Source organism: Artemia sp. Qi Xiang Cuo, chromosome 2 (genome assembly GCF_049724085.1).
Source record: "Artemia sp. Qi Xiang Cuo chromosome 2, ASM4972408v1, whole genome shotgun sequence".
Taxonomy (NCBI): domain Eukaryota; kingdom Metazoa; phylum Arthropoda; class Branchiopoda; order Anostraca; family Artemiidae; genus Artemia; species Artemia sp. Qi Xiang Cuo.
The window spans coordinates 41477592-41497390 of NC_142795.1; the positions used below are offsets into that span (position 1 = coordinate 41477592).

Consider the following 19799-nt stretch of genomic DNA (forward strand, 5'->3'; position numbering starts at 1 on the left):
ACCAAAATGTGAAAAACCATCTGAAACCAGAGACTCTTACCTGTCTTTTAAGGGTAGAAACCATGGTAATATCCAAGATTTTTTTTCGGGGTAGGGGAGGGCTACAAAATGATTCTTTGGGGGGGGGGCACAAAAAACTTTAAAAGTATCGAAAAAAATTATATTCATTTTTGTTACGTTTTTACGAGTCGGAAAAACATTTCGGGAGGAGGAGTTCAAACCCCATAGCCCCACCTTGGATACTACCTTGGTAGAGACACTAAAGGAATCGAGTTTGGTGGCCACTTCAGCTGAAAAATCTAGTGATTATGATGAAAGATGCGTTTCTTCAGCTGCTTCCAATTATGAACTGATAGAAAATCAGATTATATGACGATCTAATTTCTATATTTATTTATGCAAACCTTAGTCAAGAAATAAGTGAGTCAAGGATCCAAACGTTTTCCAGAAAGCTAAAGCATTCATAAATAGAAAAACGCCATAACATTTGGAGTTTCCCCGTTCGCCTAGAGGTACAAAAAAGTACCAAGTACAGAGGCTATGAAAAGTTTTTTCTATATTTTAAAAAGAGAGAAAAAAAAAATCAATGATCGTTCTAAACGCAGCACTCGAAAATTTGGCAGATTTTAACTCTACTGTGACAAGAACTTCGCTTCCGGGCCCGCCCCCCCCCCCCGAAATCTCACGATTTTTTTCATTTTCCCATAATTTTCTGATTTTTCTCACAGAATAATGGGTTCGAAGGATTTGGACCCCCCCCCGAAACAAATTGCCCCCCCCCCCCGAAACAAATTCCTGCGTACGTGCCTGGGTCAGGGTTCAGGTGAAAAACAAGACTTTTTACCTGATCCAGATAAAAACTGATTACGAAAATAACTATGATTACCTGTATGTACCTGATATAATGCACCATTAGCTCAAGCTGAGTAGCTGTAATTCTTAGCTGAAATCTTTATGATAGCTAAAATTAAATATGAGTGGTCAAACCAAATGTCATTGATATAAACATTTATACAATGCTTTTTGGAATAAAGAAACAAAAAATAGCTAAACTTTACTAGGCAATTTATATTACATTCTATATTATACAAAAATATCACAGTTCCAAATAGCTCTAAATTGAGAAACTCCGCATAAATTTAAAGTAAGAAAACGAAAAAAAGCCTGTATACATATCAACTGGATATATTGCCTTCACAACCTCTGAATCTATTAATGAATTCAGAAACAATATTCAACAAATTTACTATCCCTATATACAAAAAAGCCATATACCTATCGTTATTACAGATATCTATACAATAAAAACTCCCCAAGCATAATCTAGGGATAACAAAGTAAAAAAAAGATAGGGGACAAAATAAACATTCTTTTTAATTTGCACTCGGGATTATTTGCCATCTTACAGAAGATATATTGCAATGCACCTAAAAGATCAGGTTACGGAATAAAAGATCATATACAGAATAATTTCTGTTCGTTTTAAGTTTTAATGTCGCTCCTTACTTTCAGTTAAAAAAAAAACTTGTTTTGTTTAGTTAATATGCTAAAGAAAGACCGATCAAGTGAACCAGATTCACAGCAAAATGCGACAGAAGTGAAACTCAAAAATCATCCCAAGGAATATTGATTCTTTGTCAGTAATTTTGGCGTTGATATCATAAAATATATACAAAAAATAATTACTTAATATATAATTATTTGACTGAGAACCTTTTATCACTTGAAAAACTTGATATGATCTTTTGATTTAACTCATATTCGGGAGCATGGACCCCTGCAGGGAGAGGGCAGGGGAGTAATGGCCCTGGGCCCACAAGCAGACATCAAGAAAAAGGGTAAAAATAGGAAAATGAGAAACATTCTTATTAAAAGCTTGGTAAAAACAAAGCTTCTAATTCTGTATTAAAATTACATTCTGGATAAAAACAGCAAGAAATAAATATTGGATTTAATTCCTTTTCTGGAGTATAGATGCCGACAAGGGGGGGTGGCCTCTGGGAAACCAGAAGACGTTAAACAAATGTGTAAAACAGAAAAATAAAAAGTATTGCCAGTTTAAATTTTGATCAAAATAAACTCCTGGTAGCACCCTCCCCATGGAAATTTTTTGGTGGTACTGATGTACTGGAGCGAAAGAAAAGGCAATGGATTAAAGTCTATGGCACCTATTTAAACTTCGTGTATGTTTCGTTAGAACTTTTTAATGTTTACTATACTGTGAGTATGTTAGTTTGTGTTGTGCAGTGATGTTCGATTGCCTAGTTGAAACAACTGGATGATTAATTGCAGAACTGATAAGAAATAGAATCAAAATTCTCTAACCGAATAACAAGAGAGCAGTTCTTCCAATTAAACCAAAATCATTAGAATTCGAAAATGCGTCACGATTCCAATTCTTCCCTCCGTCATAACAAATTGGTGGAAACATCCCTTTCAAAACTGTATTTTCTAATACCACTAAAAGTCATTGCCATAAATTTGGTTTGGGATAATCTTGGTGTATAATTTGCCTTCATCTTAGGCAAAGCAGAAAGAGGGTTCTTTCCTTCACTATTTTGTTTTTGTAGTGATTAATTAGTCATATTCTAATTTGATTTTAGCACCATGCAGGTTGACAACTTCTGTTCTGAAATTCTTGCTATATTTTTAACTATTATCTTGTTCAAATTTAAGATGTACAATTGCAATTTTGGGGCTTTGGGTATGTACCTCACCCTCCCAAAAACATCGAGACTGGTTCTCAATGTTCTATGATTCAGAGTGAAACTCATCTTGCTTACATATTTATCTGAAAAATAATTGTGGACTTCTTTTGTATTTTATTATTTTACTTTTTATATTATACAGTCTACAATTGTTGTTGATACTGTGGGGTTTCATTTTAAAATTAAATGCCAAATGACACATTTCCACGAACCATGATCGACACATTTTGTTAACAAACAATTTTATTTTCACATATAATAAATAAACTGCTGCAAAAAAAAAAAAAAAAAAAGGAAAGAAGAAAGTACGTCTTTTTCCGTCAGCGTATTAGTGAAATTGAAATAGAGAACCACTAATTGGCTTCGTTTGAAATAAATCTTAAATTCCTGCTTTAATTTGCCATCATTCAAGGCAAAATAGAAAGAAAAGATTTTCTCTTTACTTAATACCGGCTCAGAAACCATTTCTCTTGTATTTTGATTTTAATCTCTTTTAGAGAGACGAATTCAATGATTTTATCTCAACAGCCTCGCTCGAGAACGCAGAAGGTATCAAATACCGAGCTGGAAATACTTCACTAAGACAACAACGATGGGATTTTATATTATTTTAATTAGCCGAAGAGAATATGCTTCATCAATTTTGGAGAAAAATATAAGGTAAAAATTGTATAATTTCAGATTTTGGTTTTCATTTAGCTAGCATATAACAGGCGAACTTAAATCAAAATAACTTACTAGTTTGAACTAAACTGAAGCAAATGAAAGAAAACATATTCGAATTTATTCCACATTGTCGCCTTTCTAGCTGAAGGTTACTGAAAAGGCCTCCAAAAAGGTTGGATTAGCAATAAGAACGTGTTTTTAAATTACTTTTCTTTCATCTCATTGAATCGCCTTGTTTTAACTCACTTTTCATCAGTCCTGGTTAAACTTCGCTAAAGTAAGGATGCTAGGACTGCTTTGAAAATTTTTTAATTTTTTGTTTTATTGGTCGCATGTTGTTGTGAGTCCTTTATCTTTTATATATTTTTGTCTTGCTGAGGACAGCCCTTGTACATAGGGCCAAAATATTCATTCAAATTATCTCCACTGTCTTGCAAAAAGATTTCCCTATTGTTCTTCGTGCTTCTGTTGTTTGTAAAGCTGCGATACAACCTAATAAAACAATAAACACTGCAATACTGGCGGTAATGATGGCAACAAAATCCACACTATATACAGGTGCCATACTGGCTGATTCCTCGGCAAAGGGCATTCCAAGTTCAAACAACTTCTGATAATTGCTTGTACCCATAAATAAAAACAATGGAACTTGTTTTTTCTAAGAAAAAGAGGCAAAATCTTGTTCCTGACTTTTAGCTAGAAGGACAAAAAAAAATATTTCATTCAAAGCATTATTTAACCATAGAACAATAAAGTAAATAAAAGGGGATGTTACTAGAAAGATTACTTTAAAATAGCCTACATACAAAACATTTTAGACTATTGTTTATCTCATTTTTTTCTTTAGTATGTTTTTGTCCTTGATGGTCTTGGCATTTAAATTGTTATCACTAAATACAGAAACAGAAGACGCAAGGTAAAAAAAAAACAGTTACATGATGGAAGATGAATCGTCATTTGACTGAAAAACACGATATAGGTACAAGACATGCAAGAAAATCGAGATCTTGATAACTTAAAAGCCGATACAGTTAAAGAAGTTATCAAAATAATTCAAAGTGATTAGACAGCTGCATCTAAACATACAACGCTTTACCACAACTGTCTGTATGATTCAAAGTAGGGTAGTTTAAATGCCATTCCCGTCCCGTTTCTTTACAGACATTAGGACTGATAGTCATATATTCGTTTTCGGCATCAGCCACTACACGTTCGATTTCGTAACGATTCGATCGAGGCACCACGAAATAATCCTGATGTACACTTGCAGATTTATTGTCGCTTGGATACTCTTCCACTGAGTAAGGTCTGTCTTTTGCCTGCAGCCATAAAGAAAGATGATCACGCTTCAGTAAAACAATAGCTGCGATGCAACCTAATAAAACAATAAACACTGCAATACTGGCGGTAATGATGGCAACAAAATCCACACTATATACAGGTGCCATACTGGCTGATTCCTCGGCACAGGGCATTCCAAGTTCTAACAACTTCTGGTAATTTCTTGTACCCATAAATGTTAATTCAGTGCAGAATAGCATGGACATGTTACTTTCTACCTCTAACTGATCTGAAAGAGACGCTAATGATCTAGAAAAGCACCCTTCACACCTTAAGGGATTGTCATATAATTTTAGTATTTTCAAAGACGGTGGAAGTCTTTCTACAACAAGTGTTTTCAGCTTATTTCCACTTAAGTTCAAAATTTCCAAACTTTTTAAATAATCAAATGTTTGAGCAGGTATGAATTCTAATAAATTATTCTGTAAGTAAAGCTCTTTCAACGCTTCAAGAGGTTCAAATTCACCTCCACCCAGTTCAACTAATAGGTTATATTCCATGTGCAAAATAACAACATTAGGGATTCCGTAAAATGTCCTATTTTGAATGTGAGCAATGTCACTATTGTTGATATGCAAAATCCGTAGATTTTTACGTCCGATAAAGCTATGACTCCCCAAATCAATCAATGGATTGCCATCCAGCCGCAGATGTGTTACGTCCATAGGTACACGACTTGGGATATCTGATAACTTGGATGATGAACAGTCCACCAGATTCGTCCCCCAAGCGGCGTCATGATAACATCTAAAATAATAAATTATATTGCTTAACATTTGACACTCCAGATAGTTCACAACACAAAAGATGATTTTTCAAAACCTTACATCAGATTGACCTTTTTAATTTTTACACATATTTAAGCCGTTCAAAAGATAAATGAAACAATCCTATGAAACAAATAGCAAAAGAAAAGCAATGGTTAAAATTTGGTAATTTCAAGAGGGTAATTGCCCGAATGGGACCAAAGGACCTCCCTCCAGCATGTATTTCTGAATGGAGATTTAGTCATAGCGTTATCTAATAAATTGTTTAGTATCTGGTGGCGAAGATGTTTTTTCACTTATTCTTGCGTATTTGATAATAATTGTGAACTTGCAAACAACCTTTAAATTTTAAGCAGCTTCTATCCTAGGGAGGCACGAGCCCTGAAATTTGGCTCGTGCCTCATACTCACAAGATGCCTCATTTCTAGCGAGGGTTGAGAAATTGGATCAACCCAGGCCTGGTATTTTATACCTACTAAGGTGTAAACAATTAAGTAGCAAACAAGAAAGTTGTTTTTTGAGAGGTAGCAGTAATTGGTGGCTCTAGTAGAAATTATAAGGGGGTGGGGCTTTGTGGCTTGAGTCTTGATTCCGTTTTGTGAGTGCACCAATAATAAGGGAGGGGGATATCTATAACTAAGCAAATGTACTTTCACAGGAAATACAGTTCGGGGGGAGGAGGGATTCGAAAAAAAGCGAATCATATGAAAATGGGATTTCCAAAAAATAGTTTTACAATCTTTAAACGTCATGGGAGAAATCCAAAGTTCCTCACACCCCAAGTTTAGTCTATGTGCCTAGCCAAAATAAAACTGAAAGGGCATTATGTTATTTTATTATGAATTGTGCTGATACTATTAATAATTGTTTAAGGTTGATTAGGCTACTTCGATAGTTTTGTGTTGATTTTTTATTTGTCAATAAAGTAGAATAAACAATAAAGGCTCATTAAAAAGAGAATAAAAATCATAGATTAGAAGTGCATCTCTCCAAAAAATATTTTAAAGGTTTCTAGAAAAATTTTACATACATAAAGTATTTCCACTTCCCCCGCCCCCTATCCTAGAAGAAAATCTCTCGTACTGACACGTTAGCAGGGAAGATATTTTGGTACCTGCCCTCACCCCCCCCCCTGGCCGAATCTCAAGAATTGACTGACTATGTAAACAGGTAGTTTTTTTTGCGTACTTCTGAATTTACCCCAAATCTCTTCCTAGAAATAAACTCCATCGTGTCTGTTTTGAAACCTCTTTAAGTTTGATTATGCACTCCGGAAGAGATTAGCTGTTTTTAAACAAGGGAGTCAAGTTACAACCTTCAAAGATTAGATCTATTAACCCAATGAAGCAGTATTTACTGACATTGCCGCCCTAAGCAAAACATAGCATTCTAAATTTGCTTTTTGTCAAAAGGAAACACATCCAAAAGGGTTAATTTGTTAATCTTCCGCGAAATTGGATTCAGCCACAAATTGCACTTGGTTTAATTAGGAAGTCTAATTAGTTTTTCTAAAAGCAACATTAGCTAAAATTACAGTTAGACAACATTTCTCCAATTATATTTGAAATAAATTACATTTACATCTTATATTTTTTTACCGGTGAATACTCATTGATTTGGTGACGCATAGTTGACGTGGCGTTAAAAAGGAGTACACGCCAAGTTCCAATAGGCCTATACTTCCCCGTTTTATTGCAATAAAAAAAACAAGTTTTTTTTTAACTGAAAGTAAGCAGCGTCATTAAAACTTAAAACGAACAGAAGTTATTCCGTAAATGAAAGGGGCTGTCCCCTCCTCAACGCCTCGCTCTTTACGCCAAAGTTTTTTATTGTTTTAAAAAGCAGAGTTGTGAGAAAGAGTCAATCTTTAGCGCAAAGGGCGAGGCGTTGAGGAGGGGACAGCCCCTTTCATATACGGAATAATTTCTGTTCTTTTTAAGTTTTAATGTCGCTCCTTACTTTCAGTTAAAAAAGTTGCTTTCTTTATTTAATTTCTGAACGTTTTGAATTAATACTGTTTTTGAATTTGGCAGACCGTACATGAATAATTAAAACGAGATTTGCTTATTAGTTTTACCTTTTTTTTAAACTAATAATAACCTTTTAATAACCTAAGTTTGACTTTTGTTCCAGTTACTTAAGAATGACTCTTGAATCACAACGGCTGTTTAATTAGAATAATAACCTCTTTTAAAAGTTAAAAAAAAAGCTTTAGCGTAAGAGCGAGCTATTGAGGAGAGGCAACCTCCCTTATATACGTAATATTTTCTGGTCGTTGTAAGTTTTAATGTTGCTCCTTACTTTCAGTAAAAAAAAACTTGTTTTTTTTATTTAATGTCTGATGTTCTTTAAATAATGCTGGGAAGTCCAGCGCCCCCTTGAGGGAAATTCTATTCCCCCGTGAAAGAATTCTCCATAGAAAGATCCTCCCACGTAATCCCCTCCCTCTGACTCCCCCCCACCATAAACCCCCACCTGAAAACGTCTGTATACTTCTGAATAACCAATACTATATGTAAACAATGGGCAAAGTTCATAACTTGCAGCCCTTCCCCCAGGGACTGTGAGGGATTAAATCATCCTCAATGACATAGTTATTAGATTTTTGGACTATGCTGAACAAAATGGCTATCTAAAAATTTTGATCCTGTGACTTTGAGAAAAAATGAGCGTGGGAGGGGGCCTAGTAGCCCTCCTGTTTATTGGGTCACTTAAAAAGGGGACTAAAACTTTTAATTTTTGTTCGCATGAGCCCTCTCGTGACATTGAAGGGCCACTGGGTCGATACGATCACCCCTGCGGAAAAAAATTAACATGTTTCCGTGATCTTTCTTCTGGCAAAAAATACAAAATTTCACATTTTTACAGATAGGAGCTTCAAACCTCTACAGTATGGTTATCTGATAGCTGAATCTAATGGTGTGATTTTCAATAAGATTCTATGACTTTTAGAAGGTGTTTCCCCCTTTTTCCAAAAATAAGGCAAATTTTCTCAGCATCGTTACTTTTGATGCTTAAGACTAAACTTGATGAAACTTATACAGTTAAAATCAACATAAAAATACAATTGTTTTGATGTATCTATTGGTATCAAAATTCCGTTTTTTAGTGTTCGGTTTAGACCTCGGCGTCACGCTGCCACATCGACCGAACGCCGCCAACGAGAGGCCCGGTTGACCGCCAAAATGTCGCAACGCCGCCGGCGCACCACACGCGCGCCACCGCCGGCTGACTTTGAATTAATTTTGCGGCAATTCTTTATTGCGTCAACCGCCAAGTCGGACCTTTTCTTTTCTCATGCGGTTAACTATTTCGATTTTCCTGATTAGAAATCAAGCAGGGCTTGCACTTTCCCTGAATTCGGGGATTTCCCCGAAAATCTATGTGTCGCCCCGAAAAAAAATTTGGTTCCCAGAATCCCCGAAAATCACCCAATCACGGTGCCACGCCTAGTGATTTATCACTAATAACTATCCCTGCCAAATATTACTTTGTATACCATAATTCTTCACTATTATCTTGTTCGTTAATTTTCGTCTCTTGTGTAATTTTTGTCTCTTGTGTTACTTACCAGACAACCAGACAGATACGATTGCAATATACACGGCTCTTCATATGCATACAAACCAGACAGATACGATTGCAATATACACGGTTCTTCATATGTTGACAAGAGTATCGTCTTTATGAACTTAAATAAAGAAAACAAGTTTTTTTTAACTGAAAGTAAGGAGCAACATTAAAACTTAAAACGAATAGCAATTATTCCGTATATGAAAACGACTGTCCCCTCCTCAACCCCTCGCTATTTACGCTAAAGTTTATTCATTGTTTTAAAAAGTAGTGATGACAAAGAGTCAAACTTTAGCTTAAAGAGCGAGGCGTTGAGGAGGGGACAGCCCCTTTCATATACGGAATAATTGCTGTTCGTTTTAAGTTTTAATGTCGCTCCTTACTTTCAGTTAAAAAAAACCTTGTTTTTTATTTAATTTCTGAACTTTTTCAACTAATGCAGGTTCGATTTTGGCTCACCATGCATGAAAAATTAAAACACAATTTGCATACTAGTTTTGGCAGATTTATTACGGATATGAAGGGTCGCCCCTCCCCAATACCTTGCTCTTTACGCCAAAGCTGTTAGCACTTTTAAAAAGCTTCCTATTCTATTTAAGCATCCCCTATGTTTCAACCTTAGTAAACAGTCAAACTTTAGCGTAAAGAATAAGGTATTGAGGATGGGGGCAACCCTTCATATATGGCAAAATTTCTGTTCGTTTTTCAAATAATGCCTGTAAATTTGGCTCACCTTCTATGAAATATACCCCTCCCCTTCACGGAACTCAATAGTGTCGAAGACCACACTGCCTTTCCATCATGAACAATAAGTAGAACAACAGGGAAATTTTAATGTAAGGCAGTAGAAAGCAACTTTTGGATATTGCGGCCCCATAAATATGGATAATCTTCAGCAAAACAAACGAAAAAAAAACCAGCATAAAAAAAATTTATATTGAAATACAATTATTGAAGATGAAAAAAGTTTTTTTTTTTCAAAATAGCCCTAGTATCATTATTTCATGAAACTTCAACCAGGACTCTACAAGGAAGTTCGAGTCCTGGTGATATGACAAGCTACACTTTATGTTCTCTAGTTGCAACGTGCCGAGTACGATAAGCTCATTCTAAACAAATTTTACGAACGAGGGGAGAGCAGCCTTAATAATTTTTACAAGGAGAGGGAGTGAGGGTGTTTTGAAGAGTTTCTTTTTCAGTATAATTCAAAAATTAATTTTTCCCGAATATTTTTGGCTTCAGGGGAGGATAGATGCTTGCTCTAACAGCCCCCCACCCCTGCGGATCCCAAAATATAAACAATTTTCGGATGGGCTTTCTATTTATAGATATTCTAAAAACAGATAATAAATATCCCATCCTTTATTATATGTTTTAAAACTCATAGTGTCAATTCATGAAAATTTAGGAAGGGGGGGGGGGTCAAAATATATTTTTCAGAATCTTGGGGGGTGGGAATATGTCACATTTTCCAACATTTCAACGAAAATACCAAAGAGGCGTTTTCCAATGAAAATACCCCCAAAAAGCCTTCTTCTAAATCTAGTAGGCAAAAATTAAGGGGGCACATGCCACCTTTTCCCCTACAGTTGACACCACTGACAACTCGACTTCAATATGCAGGGCTCAAATTGAGCAGATTTATTCACCTAAAATAATATAAAATCACCAATTTTTCGTCATCTTTAATTCTAAAACTGACCTGTTTGTTTGTTTATATGACCAATTAAAAAGAAAAGAAATCAAATCCTAAGATTTATTTAAGAAGATTGTTGGAATCTTGATTATCTAGTAAACGTATGGGACTAGCACTTACACATCACTGTACATAATTTTATGAAATATGAAGCAAATTAGTTTAGTTACACGAAACTTTAAAATAAATATCAAAAACATTTTTCGGCAATAAGAAGGGAGGTTCGTGATAGCTATTTAAGGAAGGGAGGTTCGGCAATAAGAAAATCTGAAGATTCTCCTTTTCACTATTCCCTCTCAAATTTCTAGACTCGCCCTAAAGCTTGCCTGTTTTGTGCTGTTTTGAATTCTGTACCCCAAAATATTGCCCATTTCCAAATAAATTGCTACGTGTGCACCTGCCCCCCCCCCAAAAAAAAAGAAAACCCTGAAAATTGTGCCTAATTGGAAACTTTTAAACCTCTGAAAGAAATCTCTTCACGAAATTGAAAAAAGTATCACAAGGCCTTATAAAGAATCACAATAATATCAATTAACTAACTGAAATACTTTGTAAACTAAAAAAAAAAAAAAAACTAACTACAATACTTTGTCGAAACAAAATTTCCGAAAATAGCACAACCTAAAACAAAAACAAAAGAGAACAAATTGTTCCACGACACAGTAAAATATTCACTTTTAAAAAAAAATTTAAAAACACAGTAGGTTCTATAAAAAAAAAGAGTAACATTTATACTGGTTAGGTGAAATGGAAATGATAATTTGGAAAGTACTTCCCCAGTTCTATCACAAGTAGGGATACATGGCCTAGTTTCCTTCTATATTAAAATATGTCATTCCCTTTTTGTTCTTTTAGCACGTTGAAATTTTGCAACAAAGTAATACGAAAATTTCTATTCAAGGATAAAGCCTTATTTGTTCTATCCACTGTAACAGTTTTACTGGCCAATTTTTTTAATTTAGACGTCCAAAAAATCACGTTTGATATTGTTTACTGGTGTTACTAAGTTATTCTGTTCATAGCGCTTGCCGTAATATACACCTATTTTTCAGGAGTTATTCACTACATTAATATCAGGTCTACTCCTGTGATGGTCGTTTAAAATCCTCGAAAGATCCGTGTAATGGTAATTGGAACATTCCATCACTGTCAGACTTTATCCATTTCAAGAGGAAATTAAAATGATAGTTTTGCCTGGTCCTAATCGTCAGGGGCCATTATTCAAGCTAGCCATTTAGAGTCAGTTTAGCCTTAGTTGTGAATGGTATAATCAAATGCAATTTCTTTGAAACGTGTTAAACAACAAAGTAATATTAGCCAATATTAGCCAAACTTAGAATTTCTCTCAAATAAGATTTCCACTAAAATTTAATAAGTTATTACAAAAAATTATTGCTAAGCATGTCATGTGCTCAAGACACAAATTTGCCATGTTCTTGAGCAAACATTCGTCAAAAATTGAATAAAAAAAAAATCAATGAATAAAGCCATTTACTTCTTGAAAATGTGTCTATCCAAGCAAGCTATAGAGATAAAAGAAGGCACAGAATAATCGAGTGATAGAACGCATCATATGACCTATTGGTCGAACGCGTCAAACCCCAAACAACAACAATAACAACAACAATACGTCTATGTTTAAAATTGATTAGTATGAAATTAAACACCTTCGATTTTCAAAGTATTTTTTCCTTCCTTGTCCTATGTTTACTATCTAAGTACTAAGAAGCGCCGTTAAAACCAAAATCAAAATTAATCTGTCTACTTATAAAAGGTCAAATGTTTGCGTGTGATGGTGTGTGTACACTCAATTGTTTAGCTTCAATTTTCTCTCTGGGGGAGGGGGAAGCGAGAACAAACAAGTGGTTTTAGATATAGCAATACTAAGGAACACCGCTTTTACCCCTTTTTAAAAGTAGAAGCGTGCTTTTTTGCACATATTATGAATATTCAAACCAAGAGATTCGGAAATGGCCCGTAAAACCCTTCACTAAATAAAGACCCTGAAAAGTATTACGGACAAAATAGTTTTGCAGGGTCCAAATGGGGCATCCTATCTTTAGAGCCCTAAGTGAGCAAACCCATAGAATTGTTTACGCATGCCCAATGTAAAAAGCATTTCTTAGCATTTTAGATTTTGCTTGTCGAATCTTCAAATTGTTCAAAATAAAAATAGAATAATTTCATTATCGCAGATGAACTTAGTTCTGTTAAAGCAAAAAACTACAAAGCTACTATTTTGTCATTTAGAATGTATATGACTATATACAACATTATACGAAAGAACGGGCTTCGCCAGCTCTTGCAAATGAGAATTAGAAAGGAATCTCTTAAAACTCTGGTGATTTCTTCTATTTGATTTTATAGTAACTATTGTATCTCAATTCTGTATACCGCTATTGTGTTCTGGAGCGTGCATCCTAATATTAGATTATTTGAAAAAAACTACGTTTTCTAAAGAGTTAAAGAGGCTGAGTTAAACGGTCAAACATAATCCCGTACAGGGATGAGGTGTCACAGTTGGGGGGCTGCCGCTCCCAACGACCCCCGCGTTCACACCCGTTAAATAAAAAAAAATTTTTAAGATTAAAATAATGTGCGACATTAAAACTTAAATCAAACAGAAATTATTCCGTATATGAAAGAGGCTGTGCCCTCCTCAACGCCTCGCTCTATATGATAAAGTTTTTATTGTTTAAAAAAAGAGGTGTGAGAAAGTCAAACTTCGAGGAAGGAGTGATCGGATTCGAGAATATTTCGAGGATAAGCTCCCGGGCCCTAGGACAGCTTAACCTTTAAATTTCAGCCCACTCGGACACCGTTAGAGGGGGGCTGTGGTGGGAGGGTCCAAACTTCCGGCCCAGTTTACCCCATGAAGATAAAGTCAGAGGAGGATTAAATTTTGCAAGTTTCTTAGTTTGAGCTTGGGCTACAAAATGCAATTACCGCCGTCTCTCTGCGACCTCTAGGACCTGAAATCGCTTAACATTGTGGTGGGTCGCCTCTTTATAGAGGCACAACTGTGCCTCCTTGATATCGCTTGCGACAGAAAAATTATTTACGGAAAAGCTATTGTCCTCAGAGAGTCTCATTGGTTAAACAAACAGACATTAGAATACTGGAGAAAAAGAGTAAACAACACAAATATTAGTTAATTTTGGAGAAACACATTTGAATTTTAGAGATAAAAGGAAGAAACAATAATAGAAAAAAGCAATTTCGTCTCGGAATTATTAATTTTTTTTACAAACTTTGTTGTTTAATCTATGGCGTTCGTCGAGCTTTTTAATGGTGAAAAGGCTAATTGGAATATTTAAATTTTTCATAGCCCTTCTACATGGCCCATACAGATGATAGGATTTTGAAAATTCAGTTTAAATCAGTTGAACATCGAAACTCAGGAAAATTAAAGACTCTAACTAAAACCCGACTCACAAAAGACAATGTAGTTGCTTAAACAGGGTGTAAATAAAAAACGCGAACAGTGTCTACCGTAATTCAAACGTATTTAATAAGATTAAATAAAACAATGTTTTCAGTTGAAAGTAAGGAGCAAACTTAAAACGAACAGAAATCATTCCGTATAAGTGGGGGTGATCCAGGGCCGTATTCAGGATTTTTGTTTAGGGGGGTTTTTACTAATTTTTGACTTTTTTGGAGGGGGAGGGTTTACTAATTTTTGACTCAGTTTTCGACTAATTTTACTGATTTTTACCTAGGTTTTACTAATTTTCGACTTATTTTCGAGTCGGTCAAAAATTTCAGGGGGGGGGGGTTCAAACCGGGTAACCCCCCCCCCCGGGATACGGCCTTGGGGTGATCCCTCCTCAATACCCCGCCCTTAACGCTAAAGTTTGACTTTTTGTCCCAATTATTCAAGAACAACTCAAGAAACACGGCAAGGACCGTTAAAATAATTGAAAAAAGCTTTTCAGAGTAGTGAAAAACTTTAGCATAAAGAGCGGGGTATTGAGGATGGGAAAACCCCTTTTATATGCTAAGCTGAAAAATTTCTATTTGTTGCAAGTATTAATGTTGTTCCTTACTTTCAGTTGAAAAACTTGTTTTTATTTAATTTCAGATTTTTTTTTTCAAATAACGCCAGGAAATCCCCTCCCCCCCGTGTAAAATTTCTCCTGGAAAATTGCCCCGACAACTTTCCTCTCCAAGGAAAACTCTCCACATAGAAAATCCCCACCCCCCAAAAAAATACTCGTATTCCCTAATAACAAACACTATATTTGAGCGATGGGCGAATTCCGTAACTTATTGCTTACATCCTTTCTCCAGGGACTAGGGGGTCATGTCATCCCCAAAGGCACAGTTATCGAACTCTTCAACTCTTGTTAGCTATCCTCCGATATTTTTGATTACTTTAAAATGTCACTAGAATTTCCGATTTCTGATCAAGTGAGCCCTATCCCGATCTTCGAGGAACATGGCACCGCTATTTGAGAATCCTCCTCGACTAATGGAGTTTGTTGTTCCGAATATACTATGTCTCTATCGATTTCCGTCAGTCTATAAACCCATTCTCCCTCTCCTTCTCTCTCTCTGTGGGAGAGATAGCTCTCTCTCTCCCTCACTCTTAACCTCAATCTGAGGATCAACCTCACTATCTTGAAACTCTAGAAAGTCTGATGCTCAATCTCACTATCTTGAAACTCTAAAAAATGCTTAAAAAATACTCTAAAGAATGCTTATCACGAAGGTGTGAAAACTTTAAACGCAATAACTTGTATTTTTCAAAGTAATGCGGTAGTAAACTGAAAAAGACAAACGGTACTTCTTAAGGATCCGGTAAACACGCGACGAGTGAAATTTCGTTAATGCTAATGAAATGAAACAAGAGGATGAAAATATAATAGTTCATAAACAAATTTCGGCTATACTGTATGTTTGCACATTAGGGGTGGGGGGGGGGGGGGGGGGGGGGGGGGGGGGGGTGGGGTAGAGCATAACATATATTAAGTACGAAACCTAACCCAATTTAGGTATCTTTTTTTGCCCCTTCAACCCCCCAAAAAACTAAAGTTTAAATCTTTGTCACGGGATGAGCATTACCTCACAATGCAGCGAAAACCTGTTTTTCATTAAGCATCTTTGAGATTTCGATGCGGTCTTGCTCGCGTGTTTACCGGATTATTAACTAGTACCGGACAAGCTTATGAACCGTTGCCCAAAATATAGATTTAGGACAAAATAAAAAAAAGTTGACAGTCATTAAACAAGTATTCCTATTATTTTGTTTTACGAATGGGATTTCTTTCTCCTTTACTACAACTTATTATACATCTTCTAATAAAATCATAATCGCATCTCGAGTATGTGATTTATAAATGCAGAGAGCTTAAAAAGTTGGCAATATATCCTTTCAATTTGAATTGGACTAGCAGTTTTCCCATTCCTGGCAAAGTTTTAACGAGCCAACTTTAGAGGGGATTGACTGAAGTTTTTTTCAAAACTCTTTTTGGGACAGAAGTAATGAAGAGAAAGTTGAGATGACTCAAAAAGCGGTAGCCTGAAAGTTGGATCTGGTCCCCCTAATAGGTCTTATTGGTAATGTTCGGCTTCTAACTTCGACAGATATATAAATAATACAGCTTTTTAATCTTCTTTTTATGTTTTTACAACAACAAAAAACAGGCCTCTTAGTCACTTAGAATTATTGTACGTAGGCCTATCAAAAAAGTATTAAATCTATCAAGTTGGACGACGTGAGGATGGGGGGAGGATAAAATTAACCTAAACTAAAATATTGAAACTTTTTTATTCTCATAGTTTGGTTTCCTCTTGTGCAGCTTGTAAAAAAAAAAAATTAAGGGTGCCTTATGAAAAAGACTGATAAATATTACAGAAGTATTTATAAGATAATATTTCATGTTTTGGGGAGCGGGGAAGGATAAGTTTTTCCAGGGGAAATGCTACAGAAAATCTGGTCTTTAAAGAGTTGTTTCTCTTTTTGAATCATTTTACAATAACTTTTAAAATTTCAGTGGGATAATGGATTTTTCTTCATGTCCAAGAAACGAGAAGAGCAAGGAAAAAGCTGCTATGCTTTATACGAAAATAAAATTTAAAAAATCAGGCGATCGAATGCGCACAGTAGGTGAAATCAAAACTCACGACCTTGATGTTATGAGTAGGGCTGCTGTAGGTGTAGCCTACACCTTCGTCCCCACAAAAATGGTAAAAATTAAATGTTAGTCTTTTTTCGCAAAATCAGTTCAAACCAAACAATGAACTCCACACTAAAAACGATCAATTCAAAGAACTAGCATGAAAACAGGTAAATAAAAATTATTGACACGTTTTAGTTTTTATGTGTTAGAATGTGAGTTTAAAAAAAGATAATTAAGAATTCAAGTTTAAAAAATAAGACTAAGCAATTCTTTAACCACATACATAATTCATTAAATTTAAGAGATATCGACTCAAGCAGGTTACTTCATAAACACTGATGTTAGCGTTTGCTGCGTAATAAGCTGGTGAGACAAGAACGCAGTAATCCTGTTTTTGCATTTCTTTAGACAACTATCCAATATTGCTAGACTTAAATAGGCTAATTGTTCGATTAGTACTTCCTTTTTTCAGAGAAACATCGACAGTGGACCCAGGGAGGCATTAAAAAATTTTTGAACGAAATTTAATGACAAAAATCGAAGGAAAAATTGTTCCAAAACAATCGCCTTCAATATTTATTACATTTTAATATATTTATCTACCGTCCTACGTCTAGAATATGCTTCAGTTTATTGGTCAGTCTGTATTAAAGGATAAGATCTACATTTAATTGATATGATATGTCTTCCAGGTGTCTGTCTAAGAGTTCAGATAGAAGCTTCGGCTAGTTAACAAAGGGCTGATGGGTTTGACTCCCACCAAAGTAGGGTGTCATATTGGTGATTAATTAAAACAAAAACCTTCCACAAGACAAGTTTTTCAAATAAAAGTAAAGAGCTCCATTTAGCCAAGAATGAACAAAAATAAAGTCAAATAATATTGCAAGCGTAAAACTGCCACATATCACAAGAGAGAGAGAGAGAGAGAGAGAGAGAGAGAGAGAGAGAGAGAGAGAGAGAGAGAGAGAGAGAGAGCGAGAGAGAGAGAGAAAGAGAGAGTCTCTCTCTCTCTCTATCAATATATAACTCAAAACGAACAGAAATTACAATAAATAGCCGAGTCAAGATCAAAACGAGCAAAATTAACCTTAATTGTACTAATAATCTCCACGCCTTCTCAAGATCAGAACACAATTTGCGCTTTAAAACAAACAACACAAATGACCGTGGATTGTCAGTTAAATTGACATAGGCTATACTGACATTTCTTCGTTAAGGTTTTGATAATTTTTCGTTTATAAAAGCAAGAAAGGTGAAAACGTTTCAAACGTACTTTGTTTTCAGTGAAGGATACTGATTTGTGGCAGTATTACGCTTGGAGGATTATTTGACTTCAGTTTTGTTCATTCTTGGCTTAATGGAGCTCTTTACTTTTCTTTCAAAAACTTGTCTTGTGGAAAAAGTTTTTTTTAAGTTAATTTCTGTTTGTTTTTTATTTACATAGTCTTATTCATGGAAAAATATTGTATATCTTTTCAGTTTTCTTCTATGAGAATCCAAAGTATGGACTGCCATTTGTATGTTGGAGAAACTTTTTCAACAATTTTTAACCCTGCACACAAACAGTATTTTTTTATTTAATTTTATAACTTCTGAAATTGATCTGAAAAGTAAAACTTAATATCATTCCCAAAAGATTCTATCTATGCTCTTTGATAACCTGGATACACTTCACACTTTTGAATTATTTAAACTATAAGACCAGAAGTACTAATAGCAGTATCCTCAAAAGTTTCAACTTAATACCCCCAGTCGTTCTCGATATATTGCTGAGGTATCTTATTGGCAACCATAACTACAATGCCTTTTTATTTATTTTAAAGCAAAATTTTGTTTCAAAGCATAATGGGCCCAATTGCATAATTGTTGGAGGTTGACATGCCTAATATCTAAGACATAGTTGCTGGACCGTTCTACTATGCTGAACAAAATAACTGTCTCAAAATTTTAACTGGATTCGTTTTGAAAAGGAATGGACTTGGGAGAAGGGCCGCTTGCCCTCCAATCTCTTGTTACTCTTAGAAAGGGCACCAGACACTCGCGCTGTAATTGGAGTGCAAGAGGGAGGACTTCCCCCATCACATATCAAGTAAAAACATTTAAAACAAGTAAAAATAGAGTAAAAACATTTTAAATATATTTTGTTTTCAGTAAAGTGCAAATTGTGTTCTGATCTTGAGAAGGCATGTCAGCCCTACTCATGTTAATTTTTGCTCGTTTTAAGTTTGACTCGGTTATTTATTGTGTGATTTAAAAAAAACAAAATAAGTTTAAAATATTTTAACTTTATTAACTTTAATAAATTGACAATTATTAAAACTTTAAGGAATATACATCAGTATATGTATTTTAAACTGAATATCCATAGCCATTTTTTTTTTCAGTAAAGCGCAAATTATGTTCTGGTCTTGAGAAGGTATGGTGGTTGTCAAAGACATGATTTCCAGACCTTTCAACTACAATGAACAAAATGGCTATCTCAAAATTTTGATGTGATGTGTTTTGGGAACTGACGCATGGTGGGGAGAGGGGGCTTGTTGCCCATTATTCACTTTTGACTATTAAAAAGGGCACCAGCCCTTTCAATTTCCAATCGAATGAGCCTTTTTCGAAGTTTCTACGACAACAAATGACCATCTCAAAATTTGTATTAGATGTATTACGGGAAAATACGAGGTTTTGAGAGATAGGGGTTGCCCACCCTTAGATCACTCAGAATCTTTAAAAGGGTACTAGAGCTTCTGATTACCAATCCAACGAGCCCCCTCCGAAGTTTATACGATCACCCTTTCTATACATACCTTATATGCCCCCAGGGCATAACTTACCTTGCCCTGAGGGCTGTGTGAGGGAAATGGGGGGGGGGAGGTAGTTGCCCTCCAATCACTTTCGACTATTAAAAAGGGCAGCGGCCCTTTCAGTTTCC

At 35.3% G+C, this 19799-nt stretch overlaps 1 protein-coding gene across 1 annotated transcript in view; it reads right to left on the reverse strand.

Annotated features, from left to right (window-relative positions):
- Positions 1-923: 923 nt before the first annotated feature.
- Positions 924-19799, reverse strand: part of LOC148955238 (uncharacterized) — a 92296-nt gene continuing 73420 nt past the window's right edge. The window contains exon 4 of the mRNA XM_089101111.1: positions 924-5462. Within this exon, the coding sequence (XP_088957237.1) occupies positions 4451-5462 (1012 nt within the window). The 3' untranslated portion in view covers positions 924-4450. The remainder of the gene's footprint in view (positions 5463-19799) is intronic.